We start from the raw sequence: 21,563 nt of genomic DNA, 5'->3' as shown, positions 1-21,563 counted from the left end.
ATTCCTCTGTGTGAGTGGAGAGCCATCCTTCCCTTCCTGACGGTCCACCGGGTTAATGAGAGAGCCACTAATGCAGACTTTGAGATCGATGTAATTCTTCTGCTGTAGAGCCGGCACTGATAATTGCAGATAGTCCACTGTCTCTTGATAAACATCGAAACAGACCTCAAAACTTTCCTTTTTGTCACTGCCGCTCCTGTTTAACAGCTCCGATATGTAGGCGCAAGTGTCTATTGCATTGGCTGCCGTTATTTTGAGCGCGATAGCCATCAGCCAAGCCAAGTCGCTGGCGGAGGTGCCATCAGGGTCCAAGACCAATGTCTTGACACAAGTTTTGGTCGGTTGTGTGATTGCAGGCTGCATTGATGAAGTTGTTTGTTTTTCTTTCTTCTTCTATTCTGTTAGGATGGGTAGAGGACATGGCTAAACCTAGGAGCACAAGGGCCAGAGTCATTGCTAAGCACTTCGACATTGACATTGTGAGGGTCGTCTTCTCTACTTTGAGACCCCCAAATCTTAGAAAACCTGCCTCTCGAACTCGTGGGAAAGACTGGACTAACATATTTATATGTACATCTTTAACTTAGATTCTAATTAAAAATAAAAAATCCTTAAATAAATTTACTTCTATTTATCAAACATGCTACTACGTTTAGCATATCGCTTCTTTGATATCTTTCCTTATTTTTTACCTCACTTTCCAATTGTTTCGGGGAATGCGAGATTTGGAGAATATGTTGCAGCCTTTGCATATTGGAAGGAAAGGGACTCCAGAGAACTATTGAAGTTAAAAACTCTAATAAATCGACAAGTGAAAAACTGAAAAAGATAGGAAAGCCTTGTTAATTTGTCTAGAAACGCTTCAACCTCCGTTCCTGTAGGGGTGCCAATGGGCTGGGGTGACTGGGCCCTGCCCGGTGGGCTTGTCCTAAAAAATCTAGGGCCTGGTTTAGAAAATGAGGTTGGAGGGTCCGGCTTTGGGCCAAGGCAATAAAGGCTCGGCCCGGCGATCCCTTTTTTATTTGTTTTCCTTTAATTTTCTTTAATTTTACCTGGTCATCTTTATAAGAAGTAAAATTGTAATTTTTACTAATGATTTATTACAAATAAAGTTTTAAGACATTAACTTCCAAAATACCATCGTATTTTAATAAAAAGTATCAAATTTTTCCTTATTACTTATTTATTAAAATAAAATCTAAACAAACAAATAATGAATTTTTTTTTATAAGGAAGATGGTTTAATAGAGTTGCAGTCCTTTCAGGAGAAGTAAAGCCTCACCTTAAAACTCATCGAAAATGACAATTATGTTGCCAAAAAACGTTCAAATAGATCATATCGTCTTGAATTGTTGGAAATCAGTATGGTGAAAAAGTGGCAAAAAGATAGTACAAAGTAAAGAAAAAAGAAGATAGAATCCTTCTTGTTTTCGGGTACACAAGAATGCTATCTGAAAATTATATTTGCGCCTGTTTGATATTGTCATAGGTATGCATAAGAAGGGCAACTTGTCATTGGGATTCAGGAAAACGTAAGGGTCTCTTTAGATGCTCCAAAGCTCTACGGCTGTTACAAGCCTCCATTTCTTCAACGACCTGTAACTGTGGGATGTCCCACACTAGCCATTCTCATAAACCTCCATTTCTTCAACGACCTATGACCATTGGATGTCCCGCACTAGCCATTCTCAAACCTCCATTTTTTCAACGACCTATGACCGTTGGATGTCCCACACTAGCCATTCTCATAAAAAAATTATCAAGCCTTGAACCCATACGCATGCTTGGGCTAGGAGGGGCACCTCATACTCATATTGGTGTGTGCAAAGTGCGCCATCAAGCGCCCTTGCACGAACATCGCATGCTTCACGTGCCCTGCAGATATACCACCTCTATGTACTAAGAGTATAAGGTATAAGAATGCCTACATTTAAGTACTACTCAATTCACACTCTTCTCTTCAATGTGGGACTAAAAACCTCACAATTGTCTCTCTCTACAAAATACAACTTAGAAAAAAACATAAAAAACCATAATATTATTTTGAAATACACACAAATATTTTTTAAAACAAAATATACTAACAGATCGTTTGTTGTTGATCCCCGTTTGAATTGGTTGGATCGACAATTCGGACCATTCTAAGATCATCCAGATCAATGAACGATAATAAAAATATATAAATAAACGATATAAAATTTAAAAAAAATAGAGGTTTATTGGATGGGGATTTAAGAGGGTCCAAGTACAACATTAGATAAGCTTAAATAAAACATAAAAAAGAATGAAAATTGCAATCCTAGGAGGGAACTGGGTCTAAACTCATACCATCCTAGAAATGATTTGGTCTCAATGGATTTCGCATCCGCATCGGTGATCCAGACTGGATATTGCCATATTTTAAAATATTGAACTATAGAAATTAGGCTTGGGGTTGAGTGGTTAGTTGCTGGTATTTAACAGCGCTACATCGATTGCTGCCACTAAATACCCCAAAAAAATTTGGCATTAGAACAAGTGCTAAAACTAGTTAGACCACGTAATACCCTTTTATATAAGTAGTCTGTTTACTTTGATCATGGAGGACTCAGGGCATATTAGGAATTTAGTGGAAAACCGAAACTATGGCCAATCGAGCACTCTTGCAAAGCAAAAGTGAAAGACCAGCCTTCACGCTCACACTCTTATATTAGTAAACTAAAGGTTCGAACTTTCTTTATGTGCCATGGGAATGTAGACGAATTTTGAATTTTACCTTGTCGAAATAAACTGTTTGTAAATTCAAATATTTGGAATCTCTAAATAATCGTAAAAGGTAATTGATATGGCTCATCCATGTGTCACCTACATTAGTGGAATTAACTTTAAGATAAGAATTGCTATTATGTAAAGAATATATTTGTAAGAATCAGTGGGATCTTTTCAACAATTCAAATATCATGCTCGGATTGGATGGGCTCCAAAAACATAAGTGCCCCTTTTTATAAAGGGATTGCATAGGCTTCAAGGAAATTATATAAAGTTCAAGAAATCGCTGTGGTTTGGAGCCAGAAACCCTATCTTTCTTTTGCAATCTTCCTGTTGGGGTTGAAAAGGGAGAGACACGGGGTACGGGCTTTCTGTCTTGTTTCTTCCCTCATCCATTCTTTCTACTCATTTACTCATCACCATCCTCTTTTCCTTTCATGTTATGTGTTTTCCAACTCGTGGAATCAACTTCTCTCGTGGCTCGTCTCCACTATGACTCTCGACGCCATCCCTCTTATCATTTCTCTTTCTTCTGCTCATTTGAGCAGGGCCATCGAATTGTTGGGTTTATGTGGTCTTTAAAGGCTTTAGTGGATATTGAAATACTTTTATTATAGTGAAATATAAACTCAGTAGAAGTTTAGTCCCTCGAGAACCATACTAAGCGAATGATATTTGCTTATACCGGACTGTACTTATCGATTGGACCAGTCTGTTGAAAAACCCAAGTTACCTGAGCATAAAGATTTAACCAATGAGGGTTTTGGGTTAGCCCTTGCTGAAGTCAGAGCTTATGCCTAGATGAGAGCCGAGGGACTATGTGACCCTTGTGTATGATGGTAGGCCTACTGAGACGGGGGCCAAAACGTCATCCATGTTCCATCACACGGCATGCATATTGATAGATCGTTCGGGAAAGCCAGATATCCACCTTTGGGTGAAGCATATGCATGTGCGAGAAATACCTCTATGTGCCATAGAGCTATGGTCGCATCAAGTCATAGTGACATTGACTCGTCTCTAGGGGAGGACTTGTAATCCAAAGACTAGGATTGCGACCCTTTGATTCATTGACCTAACTTTGGTGATCCGCTAATGAGCCTCTACTTGGACTGTGGGTCATGGGAAATACAGGGTCGGTTCGATAAAGCTAGTGTGGTCCGTAGTCCACAGTTGAAGGTGGAGTACCCCATTATTACATATTGAATTCTTAAAACCATATGGATCATTTTCCCATCACATTAATTTAATTGTGTTCATTTTATTATTGAAATGATTTTTTTTTTATTATTTGAATTTTTATGAATATCTCAATATTTTAATTATGATTTTTTGACTCATAAAAATACAGTTATTGATTTTACAAAGTTGTAAAAATTCAAATATATATTAATTCATTTTATTTAATTTTTAAAAAAAATTATAAAATTTCATCGGGGCCCAAAGTGCGCATGGGCCGACCATGTGGGATGTGGGTGGGGGCCCACATGTGCCACAAAGGGGTGGCACACCCAACCCTTTGGATTCTCTTTAATTGCTTTGTCTTCAATACTTTAAGTGAATGTAAGTTTGATTTGTAGCATGTGGTCAAATCTTGGAAGGGATATATTGATCATGCCTTTATTTATTTTATAGCAAGTTTTCTTTAAAGGGATATAGTCAATTTGAATAGATAGTAAATATTGACCTTATCTTATTTATATTTGGTAGTATTTATTTAGTCGATAATATTTGAAATATCCTTGTGGAATATGTGACATGGATGATGCAATTTTATTAAATGCATGATATTTATTTTATTTAAATATATTGATGGGAAAATGGTTTAAGGAAAGGGGGCACCTTCCATAATGTTGATGACCCATCTATGGAATGGATGGCTCAGATCTCCCATAAGTCACATTGATCAATGGTCAAGATTCAATTTCATGAGAGAGACAAACTATGGAAAAACCCTGAGAAACACTAAACCGAAATATTCACTATAAATAGGGGTGCTCTCCTCCAATCTCTACACAACCTCTCTCTCACCTCTGCCTCTCCTAAAGGGGCACGCCCCACTCTCTCTCCTCCATATTTCTCCCTCTAATTTTTGCTCTCCAAAACCTTAGGTAGTACACTCTCTCCTCTCTAGACCTAAGTTAATTTTAAGGGCTGGAAAAATTAGTGGGGGCCTAAGTTAATTTTGGGGGTTAAGGTTTAGTAGAGATTTATGTGGTGATTACCTAGTTTGGCCGAAATCAGCTATCCCGGTTCATGATTGAAGCTAGACTAGAAATCCCGCGCCATTGGATGTGGTGACTCAGTGTGGGGTGTAAAAAGCCCGGTTGAGGTAATCTCTGGCATCTTTTCTTTTATTTGTTTGTTTTTCTATTTTATATTCTCAAGCATAATATTAGGTTGTATGAATAGCATCAAAGAGTTGAAATTTATTTTACTGATGTGTTATTTATTTTGGAATTTCTGTTGTTTGTAATAAGCCCATCTGTGAGTGATCTTGTAGCCAAAATTATAAGGGGTTATTATTATTAAAAAAAAATTGTATTTCCTCGCCAAAAGATCACATAGGTCTTTATTTCATTGGTATCAGAGCTAGTTTTACTTGATTGCCATTAGGAGTTTTTTCTTATTTTTGCTTGAGAATAGAAATATATGACTGCTCGTACCTTCATCTCTGAGATCCTGAAAACCGAAAGGTTTGATGGGACCAACTTTGCTTGATGGAAAAGAAAACTCAAATTTGTGCTCTTTGAAGAAAACTTGCATGAGGTACTTTTTTAGAACCGACCTCGTCGTCCAACTGACGACTCATCTTTAAATATAGTTTTCATTTTTTTTAGATTTTTTTTGTATATTTTAACAGCTGGTTTACCGGTTACTCGGAACCGGCCCTTGGCTGGTTTTCGAGGTGAGTTTGATTTTTCGAACAATGATCTAGTGCTCGACAGTCCTAACAAACAAAAAAAGAAAAGAAAAAGGAAGAAGAGCATTTAAGTGCTCTTTCCCTCGATACTTAGAAACAAAAATAAAATAAAATGGAAGAAGATTTAAGTGCTTTTCCCCTTACTAAAAAAATGTCCTTCCCTTTCTAACAAAGAATATTGTTGTGTGCGTTGGAGTGGCATTCCTTCATCTATTAGTATAAAACATCCATCTTAAAGATGGGTGTGTTCCTCCAAACAAAGTTGAAACTAATGGTTTGAATATATTTTTATAAAATTATCATTTTTAATTTTTAAAAATTATTTATTTCGCATATTCATAATCTCCATATCATAAATTATATATTATTTAAAAATTAAGTTTCAAATCCATCTTAAAAATTGATTTCTAATATCATACTAATTCTTACATACAAGTCCTAGGAGTCATAAAAACCGTGTACAAATAGTACATAGACTAAAAGCAAATTATAATGTGGTGAATACCTTTAAGATTTTTTATATCCTGGAAATTTGATCAGAATACTCACGAGAGATGCACTATTAGTATTTACTTTTTTTAATACTATTCTAACTCATGATCTTGAGCCTTTTTATGGGTCGTTTCAAATTAACTCAAACAATATGGGTCCCTCATCTTATATGGGCATTTTTTATAAGTTTCTCTTTTATGTTTTGAGAAATGCAAATTTCCCATTGATCATGAGTAGGATAGAGCAAATATAGTAACACTTTCAGGGGGATTTTGGTTATTTTATTTCTCTGTGTAGGATAGAGCAAATATAGTGAAATTTTTAGGGGTATTTTGGTTATTTTATTTTATCGATAATATTTTTTATATTTTTTTTACATGTAGAGTTTAAGAGAAGAGTGAACACACAAAATTTGGTGTAAAAATATTTTATAAATATAAAATACTGTAGAGGCAATACATTGTGATTGGGGTTTATCTCAATCGTTCATTCGGAATGGACGATTCGATAGAGAGAAGTATATGATTTTTATACAATAGGAGAAGTATAGAAAGCTCACAATTTAAGTACTTAGCATTTTAACAATATAATTCTTTGAACGATTAGATAGGGGGAAAATATAAGTTTTATACAATAGGAGAAGTATAATTCTTTGACACCATGTTCATAGAAATTATTGTAAAATCTAAAGAAAAAGAAAGAAAAGAAAAGGCTGTAAAAAAAAAAAAAAAAAAAAAGAAAGAAGAAGAAGAAGAAGGAAAGGGAAGTATATAAGTTTTATACAATAGGAGAAGTATAATTCTTTGACACCATTTTATAGAAATTTTTGTAAAATCTAAAGTAAGAAAAGGAAAAGAAAAGAAAAAGTTGTAAAAAAAATAAAAAGGACAAATATGATTTACGAAAAACAAGAATTGGACCGATTCTTAAAAAGATAACATTTGCCGGGATTTGAACACGGATCTCTCCGATTAGGGTCGAGTTTATGAACTATACTATACTATAACATATTATTGTCTATTAAAACAATAGTAATCTTTATTAATGTTTGGTTTTGGCCTTCGCTATGAATATACATCACCGTTGCCAGGATAGGTTCATGGATAATAGTTGATTTATTTCAAATCCATGATAGCTGTCAATTGAAAATTACATAATGACCAGGAGAGGGTTATCCTTAAACCAACGCTTGAACCTTGATTAAAAGGATAAATAGAGCGCATTAAGTTATCCTATAATATATGGGTGCTGCGTTAAGATTTAGATAAAAATACCCGGCCGGACAACCAAAACCGGCCAGTTTGACCAGCCGGTTCCAAGCTGGACCGACCTAGTTTGTGAAAACTGATTTGAATCTCAGTTGGTTTTTCTGTGTTTTCGGTTGAATGTTAGTCACTTTGGTGTAATTCCGTCTTTTTCTTTGCTTTATTTTTAATTATTTCTTACATTCTTGTACCATGTTCTTTGGTTTATTGAGTTAGTAGGGTGAAATCTGAATATCGTGGTGTTCGATTCATTTGCTTTTTGGGTGGCTTTATTGCAATTCTTGATCTTCTTATTCTACGTTTATTTCCTTCTTTGGGGTAACACCCGATTTAGGAGTAATCTTAGGACCTCAAATTTTGGGGATTTAACATTTTCATCTATAGGCTAGCCTCTATAAAAAAGATCTCAAAATTGCCCCGTTGAAAAAAATAATTTCTTAAAATTGAACAAAACAGAGACCGTTCACTTTAGAAGGCAAATTCAAGTTTTATTTCTTTTAAAGCTATAGGTGGTTCTCAAAATTCAAAATTTGAAAATTCTTCGGAAGGAGGTCATCTGACTGAGGCAGTAGGCGTATAACTTATGCTCCCACAAGAGCATACTCTGCATGCTCTTTATAAATAGCCACATGTACTTTTGTTTATTCAAGAATGCCTGGTGTCTTAACAAATGATAATTCATAAATGTTATGCGTACGTTTGCCATTCTTTAAAAAGAGGAGGACTTCTAAGATTTTAACCATCAATTTCTGATTTTGGAGATAGACTAGTAGAGACACAAGGCACTTTGAATAAAGATATGGGAAAGGTTTCTATGTTTGTTCTACAACATATAAGTTCTATCCTGCCCTTATCATCTAGCTGTCTAATTTAGTGATTCACCGTTTGATCTTAGATCCGACGTCTCAAACTATTTTATTTTTAGTTTTTTTTTATACAAATTGTATGAATAACAAATTTAGTACGTGCTATCACCCCAATTAATTGGGAAAAGACTTGATGATGATGGTGATGATTTATTTTTTCATATTCACGATCTACATGTTAGAGATTATATGTCCTTATAAATTGGGTCAAAAAATCTATTTCAAAAATAAATTTTTAAGAGGGACTCATTTCTCTATAGGCTCATAAAAACTGTGTACAAGAGCAATTGTCTTCGCAGCCCAAGGACATCACCCAGCAGTCAAATGTATTCAAGGGAAACACCTGTGGATGTTTGTAACTCAAGATCTCACTTAAAACTTATATGGTAATTTCGTTTCTTTCCTATGAGATTGTGTACTATGCTCCTTTGGAGCATCATGTAGGTGTACTCCATCAGTTGGAGACCTATTCCTATTTGGAGGCTCTTGTTAATCTGAAATTTTGGGAGCCATTCAAGAATCACTAGATGATTATTTTTAAAAGAAAAAGAATTGAGTTTTGAGGCTGTTAGCGCTTAGATTTTACCCTCCAAAATTGTGTGGTTTTGTTCAATAGAGCTAGCCAAAAGCTAGGCTATAGGCCGGTCTTGCTCTAGCCCCGCCCTAGCCCCTATAGGGTTGGCCGAGGCACTCCCTGACCGGGCCAGAAAAGCATTGGCGTAGGCCCAGGCTCGGTCTGAATAGGCCCTAACCCTATTAGGGCTGAGCCAGCGGCCAGATAACAGAAAAACATACCCCGAACAAATAAAGAAAAAAAGGGGGCCAGGCCGGGCTAAACCAAGCTGGCAATGTTGTGGCCTAAACCTGACCCTCGGGCAATAAAGGGCCCTGGTTTTTTAAGGCCAGGCTGGGCCGGGTTAGACATAAATAAATTTAGGAAATTAAAAGAAAAAAGGGAACCAAGTCGAGCTGAACTGGGCTGGCCATGTCGAGACCTTGGCTCGGTCCTTAGGCCACATATTGTGGCTCATGCCCTAGTATTTTAGGGTCAGAATGGGCCATCGGGCACATTTCCACCCCTGACGTTCAACTTTTGAGGCTGTTTTTTTAAAGGGTATAGAGAAAGCAATTGATATATTTTTTTTGGAAGAGACTTTATACTCCTATGGGAGTTTACTGTCTATTTACTTCCTTAGGTAAAACTCGATATAGGTGTAATTTTAGGATCCTAATTTTTTTCGGGTGAATTTGGAACCCACAAATTTTGGAGATGTAAAAGCTTCATTTCATAGACTAGTCTTAATGTATAAATAAAGAAAAATAAATAACCCAAATTACACTTCCACGTCGTTGGAGAAAATAAAATCTCACGATTGAATAGAAACTATCTAATTTTCTTAATGGGAATCTAAGTTTTAGGAAACTCAAAATTCTTTTTGTTTTTTTTCTCTTTTGAAGTTTATCGCCTAGTGATTCTCATATGATTCTCAAATTTTCAACTTGAAAAAATCCTCCCAAGTACGTCTTTTGATTGAGGGAGTTGACATGTAGTATGCGCATATGAAATCATAGGATACATACTCTTTTGTTTTTTTTTTTTTTTTTAATTGAAATGAGTCTTTGAGTTGAAGGGGTTACATCCCAAGAAATGGTGACTCTGAAATAACTCTATATTAGATGTGGAACAAGTTTATATAAGGTTGCAACCTTAAAATGTAGAATTACAAATGCATCTAAAAAATCCATCGGAAAAGGTTGTTTTAATATTGAAAAAACTTCTAATTGATCATATCGACATTGAGATGTATGAATATGACCGTCCATTTTGAGTCCCAAAATAAGTACATCTTATAATACATTATCTAGACCATCCATTTCAAAATTTTCATATATTTATGGATTTACTTGATTTTAACTATTTTTGGAGTTTAAAATTTTATAATTAGATATAACAACCTTAATTGATTGTTTAAGGTCAATCTTATAGAAACCGCACCTATTAGATTTTGCCCGATAGAGTAAACAAATAGAATACTCCTACAAGAGTAAAGTAAATGGTCTCTTTGTATCACGTTGTAATGGGAAAGGGTTTCATACTTCCCCTACAGAAGATCCATGCTTCCTCTTTCATCCAGCCATCCAATTTTGATCAAGTGAGCCACTCACAATTTGATTCTAGATTCGATGCCTCAGAGTATTTTATTTTTAATTTTTTAATACAAAGTGCATGAATAAGAAATCAGGTACGTGCCATGTTCTCATTGGGGTACATTTATAAAAAATATTAAAAATAATTTTTTGATAAAATATAATGATCAAAATACCCCTTGATGCTTTCAGTGGTAGTTTAGTCATTTTATTTTATTGAGAATTATTTTTTTATATTTTTTAAAAGTGCGAGTTTAATTGACTATTGGACAACCAAAATTTTGCGTTAAAATATTTTATATAAAAAATTTTAAAAAAAATAGTGTAAGGACATGACAATGTGATAGGGGCAATCTTAGCCCTCCATTCAGAATGGAGGGTCGGATAAGGGGAATCATATAAGTTTTATATTGTATGGGTAGCATAGAAAGCTTGCCCAGCTGTAATTAGGTATTCGTAACTATTTCATTGAGTATATTTATTTTATCTACAAATAAATCAGTGATGTCATTCTAAAAAGAAAGACAACTTCACAACTGTTCTCTCTATAGCATAGTACTCTTTATAGTTTGGACACGGTTTTTATGCGATCAGCCAGAATATTGTAGAAATGCGGGCTTGGCAATTAATATATATTATAAATATAATTTGATTCTAATTGTTAGATAATATATAATCTTTAACGTGGAGATCATGAATATGAAAAAATTGAAAACTACACATAATAATTATATTAAGAAAATATTTAGACCGTTAGTTACAATTGTTTTTAGATAGACCACCTATTTGCATCCATCTTTAAGATGGATCTTTTATACTTCTAGACCGAATATTGTAAAAATGTGATCCAACCCACGCGAAACAATTTTCCTTATAGTCTTGGGAGAAGAAATCTTGGTAAACTATGGGTGCATTTTGTGAAAATCGTGAAAGTTTTATGATGATAAAAAATCAATAGTGTAATAAGCTTTGTTGACCACGTCATTGGGCTCTGGATACCTGTTGTGGGATGGGCTTAGCTCATGAGCCTTCTTCCGCTCTGGATCCCAGTGTGGGGTTGGGCTTTGCTAATGAGCCAATAGGCCTAGCTTGGGCCAAAAGCTTATCAGTTACTAATTTTTGCAATTGAAAACATATAAAATAGAAAAGTATATAAAGAGATTATTTACTTTTAATACGAGTCACAATGACTTATGTTTGTCAGATATAAAATGAGGTGGAAGTGAATGTGTCATTGACTATAATCAAAGTTCAAAAAAAGAAGAAGAAGAAAATTTTGACTTTGTAACACTCAAAGACATCTAGTTAGACATCTAATGACTTGTAGCAATCGCTACCTTCGTATAATAAAGATAAACTGTCGCATAGTATACCATCTTTATATATATATATATATATATATATATATATATATATATATATATATATATATGATTGCAACCATGTAGTTATTTTTGAAGTTCAACCTCAAGATCGTCAATGTCAATGACTAGATCCAAAGTTCAAAAAATAATTTATTGATCTTTGTGACAGACCTCAAGCTATCTAATTTGACATCTAATGGCAAGTAACAATTATGACCATGCACCAAAGATAAATGGCCTCATAGGAGATAATCGCATTCGATAAAGGTAACTTATTAGTCTTTAATATGAAAAGAATTACTCATTTATTTAAAGAACTTTCCCCATCCCTTGAAAGGAATAGTTATTTTTAGGGTGAAATGATAAGTCTAGATAATTTGTTACAATATATATTATTCATAGAGTTTGAAATCCTAATTCTTTTGGGATTGTATATAGTGAGACCATTTATCTTTGATACAAAGTAATCATAATTCTTACAACTATTTGATGTGAAATTTGATAGTTTGGATGTGACACAAAGTTCGAAAACATTTCTTTTGAAGTTTGAGCTTGGTCAATAGAATAATTGTAACCGCCCAATGTCTCATCTAATGGTCAAGACTAATGTGACCACCTTGTATCAAAGGCAAATGGTCTCATTCTATACTTTTTCAATGTTTTTCACAACCATAATGTTCAAGCACAATACATTACGGCATTTAGAGTCTATCAAACCATTTTCCTTCAGGGGCCGTTTGGAAACCTGGAAATATATTGTCTATGAAATATATTACTGCCATAATAGATTACGGCGTAATACATTACCTGCAAATGGATTGTCACTGTTTGGATAACCTTTAGATGTAACTTGGGAAATACATCGCTACTGTTTGGCTATGTCCAGAAGAAATATGGGAAATGCATTACCAACATTTTTTTTGTTCTTTTTTGGCTTTATACCAAAAACATGGTTGCGCGTACAATCCCTATTACTATGTAGCTTAAACTTTATAGTTGCATCAAGCATTAGAATTAGCCACACCTTTTGTATGCCTTTGTGTCTTGACTTGGAATCACATGTTTTCAAGATGTTAACACTTTGGAATAACATAATTTTATTATGATAAACCGTCATATTTTTTATGTTTTCTTTTCTTGTGCTAAAGCCTTTTGATCATCTCTCTCCAGAAAACTTCCATGGGCAAATTCAAAAAAAAAAAACAAAGTTTGGAGAAATTTGGCTAGTAACCTAGACTTTATAACTAAATGAGATGTATTAGAGAAGAAATTATGTTGGAGCATTGGAGGAGATTGAAGAGGTAAATTAAGGGAATTTTAAAATTCTAAAAATTGTTTCTCTTTTAATTCTTATTTTCCTCCAACTGAGGCACAACCAAACCAGCTGGCCCATTTCCACCTCTAGTTCCCTACAAAATCAGTTGATTGCACAACCAAACCAGCTGGTTTTGTGGGAAGGGGCCCAGTTCCAGGTTTCGACTGTGAACCGGGTCGGTTCACACTTATTATGATCTATTACGAGACGATTCTAACAATCCAACCTTTTTTAAACACTAAGGTTGATAATAGTTATTAACAATCCCGCCTTCATTACTCAATTCCTCATTGTCACATCTGATGTTGGTTTTTTATTTGCAGAGCATTGCAATAAATAATGAAGATTTAGTGGGAAAAATGTATTTTCAAAAGAAGAAGTTTGGGAGATCTTGGATCAGATCTAAAAGTTGAAGAAGAGGATTTTAATGGACTTATCCAACATTGTTGCTCTAAAAGCAGATTTTTCCCAAGAACCAACATCAATTCTGGAAATTATGGTAATGCGATTACCCATTTATACTTCATCACTTGCACTTAATATGTATTTCTCTTGTCTTTTACAAACATTCTCATTTTAATGATATTTTCTCTAGTGGAAAAAAATAACTATAAGAATTTAATTCTTCTATAACATTCAAAACCGTGTTGCAGCTGTCTCGGGCACCTCAATTTTTTGAAGAAAGAACTCCCATTCCTAGAAAACATACTTCACGGTGGGATATCACCGATTTCAGTGATGGCCAGGCATCGAGTGACTGGCAGTTTTTTATAAATTCAAGTCAAATAATTTTACATTCCATATTTGGGTTACAAACCCATTTGAATTTTCAAGCCAGTAGTAAACCATAGGGACTTGAGACTAATATTTCTATAGAATCAAAAGTATCAAAAAAGCTTGAACCAGTGTGTCAGGACTCGCCCCTTGGTCGAAGGGAGTTATCCATCCGAGTTACTTAGCCAATTTCATACTAAAAATAGAAACGAAGAAAAAAATGATAGGATATATTATATGACATACTTAATTTTCACAAAAAGCTTAAAACGACTTACTGGTTAGATGGTATACAAGCACATAGGGCAAGGCTGAGTAACTCACTTGGTCCCGAGTGGACTCGGCTGAGTCCCGCCACACTGGCTTGAACTTGAACTTTAATAAAATCATTTGGAAATAGGTAACTCGGCAGCAAGGTTTAGTTAGAAATTTGGAGAGCTGAATCTGATTGGGATGCCTTGATTTGGTTGGACAAAATGACAAAGGAACAAGCAACGAATAATGAACAGAATAGTTAATGTTAATGCTTCTCCTTAACATTACAATTTTATATCTGCAAATATTGTTTTGATTGGATTTAATTTTACGTTTTGAGTTAACCAATTTTAAAAGAAAGTTGTTCTATTATCATGGATTCTAATGGTGATGGTAACATTGTTTATGACCTCAGGAGACATTTTGTGAAGCTCCCCTCCGAATTTCAGAAGCACTATGTGAAGCTTTTACATTATGACGAACGACTTTGGAACGCCAGCACGAAACCCTTTCCAAGTTGGCCCTCCATAATAGCTCCAACTTGGCCCGGTGGTTCCGACACCCACCAACCTCAAATATCAGAACTTCCGAATTGCTTATGCCTACTAGTGTGCAAGCCACAACATTTGGTGGAAGCCGAGCCCACATCCAAACTAGCAGGCTCCCTACGACCTATCCTGTCGGTGAGGCCCATGCTGCTTGTGGTGGAAGTGAAGCCCACATCGGAACCAGTGGGCTCCCCACGACCTCTGTCATTGGTGAGGCGCATGCTGCTTGTTGTGGAAACAGCGGCCACTCAATTCACACATACTATGCCGGTGGTGGCAGTGGTGGAAGGGGTGCCTACATCCGAACTAGCGGGCCTCCCACGACCTCTCCGGCCGGTGAGGCCTATGTTGCCTTTGGTAGAAACATGGCCCACTCAAGTCACGTATACCATGCCGATGCTGCCTATGGTGGAAGGGGAGCCTACAACCAAACTAGCGAGCCTCCCAGGACCTCTCTTGCTGGTGAGGACGACGCTACTTGTGATGGAAGTAGTTACTTTCCCAGTGGTGGCCACACAAGCTACGACAACACGGCCCACACAAGCCATGCTAGTGCCACCACCAAGCAAACGCTGGTGAGGCGTCAACTAAGAATGAAGATAATTTCATTCCCAACCATCACAGCATAGAGGAAGGAAAAATGCCAGACTTGTAGGACCAGAATCCCTTGATAACAAACGTGGAAGTTTACTTTGACTGGAGTTCTGTGACAACATCATCTCAAGATGACGATTTCGCCTCCATCTTCAATTTACCAGACATTTGTGATCTGAATTGCCTATGGAGTCCAGAGCATCTTTATATAGGGCAAGAGAGAGATTTGATGATACTAAAGATTTAAATAGCTAGAAAATCAATACAAGATTTGGATTTGCTTAAGAATTTAATTACTTGTTTTCTTTAATGTATAGAGAAGTTTGATTAATTTTACATTTTATTTTATATATTTAATTTCATTTGTGTGTACAACATAGCATTTTGGGTGGACCACTATTTTACATATTTGGATCTTTGCGTATTCTTTTAATTAACCTCAATCCTATATTGAGGGCATTTTTTCTGTTTTTTGAAAAATAATCATATGCCTTGGTTCACCGTTCTTGTTATTAGCTAAGTACCTCTTGTATGATTAGGAAATCATGCAAAATAAAATAAAAAATCATGCAAATAAAGCGATATGTGTGTATTAGTAGGAAATCTTGCAAAATCAAATAAAAAATCATGCAAATAAAGCGATGTGTGTGTATGAATAGGAAATCATGCAAATAAGAAATAAAACTTATTGAGATTTACGTGGTTCACATTTTCAAGCTATCTCCACAAGATAAAGAGATCAGATCTACTCAAAGGTTACTTTTAGAGACACTTTCTAGGTTTTTTTCTCTGAAGTTATTCTCTCTCAAAGGTTTTAGGCTTTCTCTCTCTAAGGGCTTAGGAATCTTGGATATTTGGAATCCAATAAAATCTATGGATTTTTAGTATCAAAGATTTTTGTTATGGATTCTTCAAATCACTTGTTTGGATAAACTATACAAAATTCATGGATTCTTTACAATCATTGCCAAGTCCATTGGAAACAAAATTTGATTCAGATTTTCTCTCTAGAATTTTAATGTACTTTCTTTCTTTAAAAAGTTTATACAGAGACAAGGCTTTAACTAATCAACTCAGAGCCGTCCTAAAAAATTTCACTGGAAGAGGTTGTTTAGATGCCTAAATATCTTCAAATCGATCATCTTGACATCAAGATACATGGACATAAGAAAAAATGGATTTCAAGTTTTGGAATCCGTGGTTTACCATCCTATCATTTACGACAGTGTTCCATACTGCAATATCATATAGTTGGGCTTAGACTCGAAGGATTTCAAGTTTTGGAATCCATGGTTTACCATCCTATCATTTACGACCGTGTTCCACACTGCCATATCACATAGTTGGGCTTAGACTCGAATTTGGCTAGACCTAGACTAGACACGGGTTAAACCGTGGCCTAGACCAGGGGTAAGCCTTACTCATGGATAGACTTGAGTTCAAACCCAAGTGTGGACCTGAATCAAGATATTGGGATTAACTGGGCATGAGCCCTGACTTGGACTAGAGAAGAGGGCCTAGGTTCAGACTTGGGTGTGAACCCGATTCGTACTTTGGCTAGGCAGGCCACAAGATAAGGTTCGGACCTGGGCGCAAACCTGGTTTGAACCTGGGCAAGGTTGAGCGCAAGTGTTTAGAGATATGCTCAATTTACATTATTTTTGAGTATTTAAATTTTGTAATTAGGTGTATTAAAATATTTTTCTTTGGCCATAAGCAAGATTTTTCATAATCTATTTGACACCATTTGAAGCTACAACTTGTTTGATTGTTTCGGGCGTCAACCTTCTAACAGTGTTACCTCGACACTCCATAAGAGGCTAAATATTGCATGCCAACACTGTCTACTGTTCAAAGACGGACACATCATAGACACATAACTGTATATAACACCTTCAAAATTCATGTTAGAGGACTTCAAAACGTAGAGACTGACCTCAAAACAAAAGAAATAAATAAATAAAATCAAATCACACACCTGTCTGAAAGAATGAACTAATGTTTGAAGATTATAGGAAGACCATCCAATTATTCAAGGGTGATATCTACCTTTCCTTATTGAAAAAATCAACCAGTGATTTTTAAGTAGATCTAAAATTTCGATTAAAAAAAATGCAGCATGTAACAATCCGGTCAGTGTGTCTTATACTCCTGCCAAAGCAATATATAATTTATCACTCTATGTGTGGCACCGACCCAGTGTAACACCTGTTAGGAAGTGTGAGTTAGTTCAAGTAGAAGGATTGAAAAAGGCAAGGGTCAAGCCCAAAAGGATGTGGTTGGAAGTAGTCCAAAAAGACATAGTTTAATATAGCATATTTGAGGACTAGGATTCCTGTAGTCGACCCCAATTACTTGAAAAAAGACTTGATGATGATGATTTATTTTTTCATATTCATGATCTACTTGTTAGAGATTATATGTTCTTATAAATTGAGTTAAAAAATCTATCTCAAAAATAAATTTGTAAGAGGGGACTCATTTCTCTATAGACTCATAAAAACTGTATACAAGAGCAATTTTCTTCCCAGCAGTCAAATGTATTAAAGGGAAAGGCTGGTGCCGCATTGCATTGCATATCAACGCTTGTGGATGCTTGTAACTCAAGATGTCACTTAAAACTTATAAGGTAATTTCGTTTTCTTTCCCATGAGATTGTGTACTATGCTCCTTTGGAGCATAATGTAGGTGTACTCCCTTAGTTTGAGACCTATTTGGAGGATCTTTTTAATCTGAAATTTTGGGAAAGAATCACTACATGATTATTTTCAAAAGAAAAAGAATAGAATTTTGAGTTTGTTAGCGCTTAGATTTTACCCTCCAAAATTGTGTGGTTGTGTTCAATAGAGCTGGCAAAGGACTGGGCTATGGGCCGGCCTTGCTCTAACCTTGCCCTAGTCCCTGGAGGGTCGGCCTAGGCACTCCCTGACAGGGCCAAAAAAGCCTTGGCGTAGGTTCAGGCTCGACCCTAATAGGCCCTAACCCTATAAGGGCCGAGCCAACGGCCAGATAAAAGAAAAATATATCAAGGACAAATAAAGAAAAAAGAGGGTCAGGCTGGGCTAAACTAGGCCGGCAATGTTGTGGCCTTTGCATGACCCTTGGGCAACAAAGGGCTCTGGTTTTTTAAGGCCAGGCGGGGCCGGGTCAAATATAAATAAATTTAGGAAACTAAAAGAAAAAAAGGGGACCAAGCGGTGCTGAACTAGGCTAGCCATGTTGTGGCCTTGGCTCTGTCCTTGGGCCACATTTCGTGGCTCACGCCCTAGTATTTTATGGTTAGAATGGGCCATGGGGTACATTTCCACCCCTAACGTTCAACTTTGAGGCCGTTTTTTTTAAAGGGTATAGAGAAAGCAATTTTTTTTTTTTTTTGTGAAGAGACTTTATACTCCTATGGGAGTATATTGTCCATTTACTTCCTAAGGTAAAACCCGATATAGGTGTAATTCTAAGATCCTAATTTTTGTTAGGTGAATTAGGACTCCACAAATTTTGGAGATGTAACATCTTCATTCCATAGACTAATCTTAATGTATAAATAAATAAATAAATATATAAAAATAACCCAAATTGCACTTCCACGTCATTGAACAAAATAAAATCTCAAGATTGAATAGAAACTATCTAATTTTTTGAAGAGGGAATCTATGTTTGTGGAAACTCAAAATTCTTTTTTTTTTTTTTTTTTTTTTTTTCTTTTGAAGTTTATCGTCTAGTGATTTTCATTGATTCTCAAATTTTCAACTTGAAAAAATCCTCTCAAATACGTCTTTTGATTGAGGGAGTTGAAGCGGTTACATCCCACAAAATTGAAGTTAGTGTTTGAGTTGATGCGGTTACACCCCAAGAAATTGTGGGCCATAAATAACTTTATATCAGATTTGGAACAAGTTTTTTTAAGGTTGCAATCTTAAAATGTGGAATTTCAATTGCACCTCAAAAATCCACCGGATAAGGTGTTTTAATATTGAAAGAAACTTTTAATTGATCATATCGCCATTGAGATGTATGAATAAGATCATCCATTTTGAGTCCCAAAAATAGTGCATCTTACAATACATTATCTAGACCGTCCATTTTCAAAATTTTCATGTGTTTATGGTTTTACTTGATTTTATCTATTTTTGGAGCATAAAATTTTATAATTAGATATAACAATAGATTTTGAGATAATCCAAATAGATTTTTTCACCAAAATTACATGTTATGATACAATTTCGAGGTGTGCCTTAATTGGATTGTTTAAGGTTGCAACCTTATAGAAACCACACCTATTATATTTTGCCCGAGAGAGTAAATAGATAGAATACTCCTACAAGAGTAAAGTAAATGGTCTTTTTATATGAAATTTACTCTGATTTTCACATTGACAAACCCAGTTCCATCATTGACCAATTGTTCTCGGCAGTAGAATTACTGTTGCGGAAATTCTTTGTGAGGGTAGACAAAGTCTACGCGAGCACCCTTCGAATAGATTCTTTTTTGAATCAACTGAAGTGTATTAGTTTCGGCTTTGTTTCTTGATCATTTTCCTTGAAAATTTTTTGAATGTGTTTTTGCTTCTTTAATCTTGCTCGGATATTCACAAATGACTTTCATTGTGTGGGTGCGGGGTGTGAGTGAGAGAATATACATTAATCAAGGTGACCAAAAGCAGTGGTCAAAATATACCAAAACTACAAAAATTATAAATTAAAGAACCCATTAACGATGGAAAAATATGATAGAAAGAGATAACTCTCACTTAAATGGGTTTTTTTTTATTTTATTTTGAAAGAAAGCCTTATATTTAGGGTCTAAATAAGATTTTTCATAAAATTTGAAAGAAAGCCTAGTATTTAGCTTTTAGATAAGGTTTTCTTTTTACAAATCACTTGTCCTTTAAAAGGGCCAAGGATTCAAGAAAATCTTATCTTAATGATGATAAAATACGATAGAAAGAGATACCCTAGGGCCTCTTTACATAATACTCTTTCTCTTAAATGGGTTTTTCATGAATTTTGAAAGAAAGCTTTGAATTTAGGGTTTAGAATTTAGATAAGATTTTTCATCAAATTTGAAGGAAAGCCTCTTATTCAGCCTTGAGATAAGGTTTCCTTTAAACAAATCACTTCTCTTTTTATAGTCAAGGATTCCATAAAATCTTTACATTATCCCATTGAAGAAAATCAAATCTTTTGATTATCCCATTCAAGAAAATCATTACATGATTCATTTAAACTACGTAACACCGAGACAAATTATTACAACAAATTTGAGACGGTTTTAGACGGTTAATTTTGAATCGTTGAAATCCAAAAAAAATTGGTAGGCATTGATATTTTGTGTGATTTCGGTCATCTTTCCAACTTCAATTATATAAATAATTACCATAGCCAATTTCCTCATCCCACCCAGCATTTTCAAACTCTTTTGCTCCTATCAGTAACAACTCTTTGTGCTTCTTTCTTAGGGACTAAGATGAAGGTTTTCGAGGTGACCCTTATTTCGGCAATGGAACTTCAACCACAAAGATCCACCAAGCGCAAAATCAACGCGGTACTTTGGATCGCCCCACAAGAAAAGCAGCAGCAAATAAAGCAGAAGTCAAAGGTCGTAAATGCCGGTGGCCGTGTAGATGCAGTATGGAAAGAAAAGTTCATCTTCCATGTGGATGACAACTTCCTCTTCAAGCAAACCTCCCAAGACGATGAAAATGATTTCTCAGTTATAGTCAAGATTTATGAGAAGCGTGGTTTCCTCTTATCAGATAAGCTTCTTGGCTCAACTTGGATTCATCTAAGCAACTTGATTGGATACGGTGATTGGGGGTTTGCGTCGATGCTTCTTACGTGTCCTTTAGGTCGAATTCAGGGCAAGGTGAATTTGAGCGCCGCCTTTTGGAATGGTGATTCCCTCTTGCTCTCAATTTGAGGTGAATTTGAGCACTGCCTTTTGGAATGGTGATTCCCTCTTGCTCTAGAATTCTAGGTTGGTGGAGAGACATGTTAAGAAAGATAGGCTATTGGAGAGAAATGTGAGAGAGAAGGGCCTGAGGAGGATTGGTTAAAAGAGAAAGAAGGGCCTGAGGAGGATTGGTTAAAAGAGAGAGAAGAGAAAAAGAGGAGAAAGTTGGAGTTCTATGTTTTCTTTTTTAAATCAAATTTATCCATACCAATTTTTAGGTCTTGTAATAGACTTTCATTCCTCTATGTTATTGGCCTATTTGGTTGTGTGGACAAGAACAATATATGATATGAAATATTTTCTTAAATCACTTAGAGAAACA

At 35.5% G+C, this 21,563-nt stretch overlaps 3 protein-coding genes and 1 long non-coding RNA gene across 4 annotated transcripts in view; 2 read left to right on the top strand and 2 right to left on the bottom strand.

Moving 5' to 3' along the window:
• LOC110007001 (uncharacterized) overlaps positions 1–21,563 on the bottom strand; it is a 78,174-nt gene that overhangs the window by 36,921 nt on the left and 19,690 nt on the right. The window lies entirely within an intron of this gene.
• LOC148783311 (uncharacterized) lies at positions 11,151–12,769 on the bottom strand. Its single transcript, XR_016050388.1, has 2 exons — positions 12,614–12,769; positions 11,151–11,526 (listed from the first exon to the last, which is right to left on the bottom strand). It is a non-coding gene; the product is annotated as an uncharacterized LOC148783311 (long non-coding RNA).
• LOC148783310 (uncharacterized) lies at positions 12,961–15,698 on the top strand. The gene is made up of 3 exons (XM_088858467.1): positions 12,961–13,107; positions 13,445–13,620; positions 14,566–15,698. Exon 3 carries the CDS (start codon positions 14,749–14,751, stop codon positions 15,325–15,327), a length of 579 nt encoding a protein of 192 aa, XP_088714593.1. The 5' UTR covers positions 12,961–13,107; positions 13,445–13,620; positions 14,566–14,748; the 3' UTR covers positions 15,328–15,698.
• Positions 19,919–21,548, top strand: LOC148783309 (uncharacterized). The gene is made up of 2 exons (XM_088858468.1): positions 19,919–19,938; positions 20,748–21,548. The coding sequence occupies exon 2, from the start codon at positions 20,756–20,758 to the stop codon at positions 21,206–21,208; it is 453 nt and encodes a 150-aa protein (XP_088714594.1). The 5' UTR covers positions 19,919–19,938; positions 20,748–20,755; the 3' UTR covers positions 21,209–21,548.

The sequence above is a fragment of the Amborella trichopoda genome, chromosome 2 (assembly GCF_054954075.1).
Source record: "Amborella trichopoda isolate Santa Cruz 75 chromosome 2, AtrichopodaSantaCruz75HAP2 v2.0, whole genome shotgun sequence".
Lineage (NCBI taxonomy): Eukaryota > Viridiplantae > Streptophyta > Magnoliopsida > Amborellales > Amborellaceae > Amborella > Amborella trichopoda.
The sequence above is the reverse complement of the archived record's forward strand: the minus strand, read 5'-3'. Positions and strand labels throughout refer to the sequence as shown.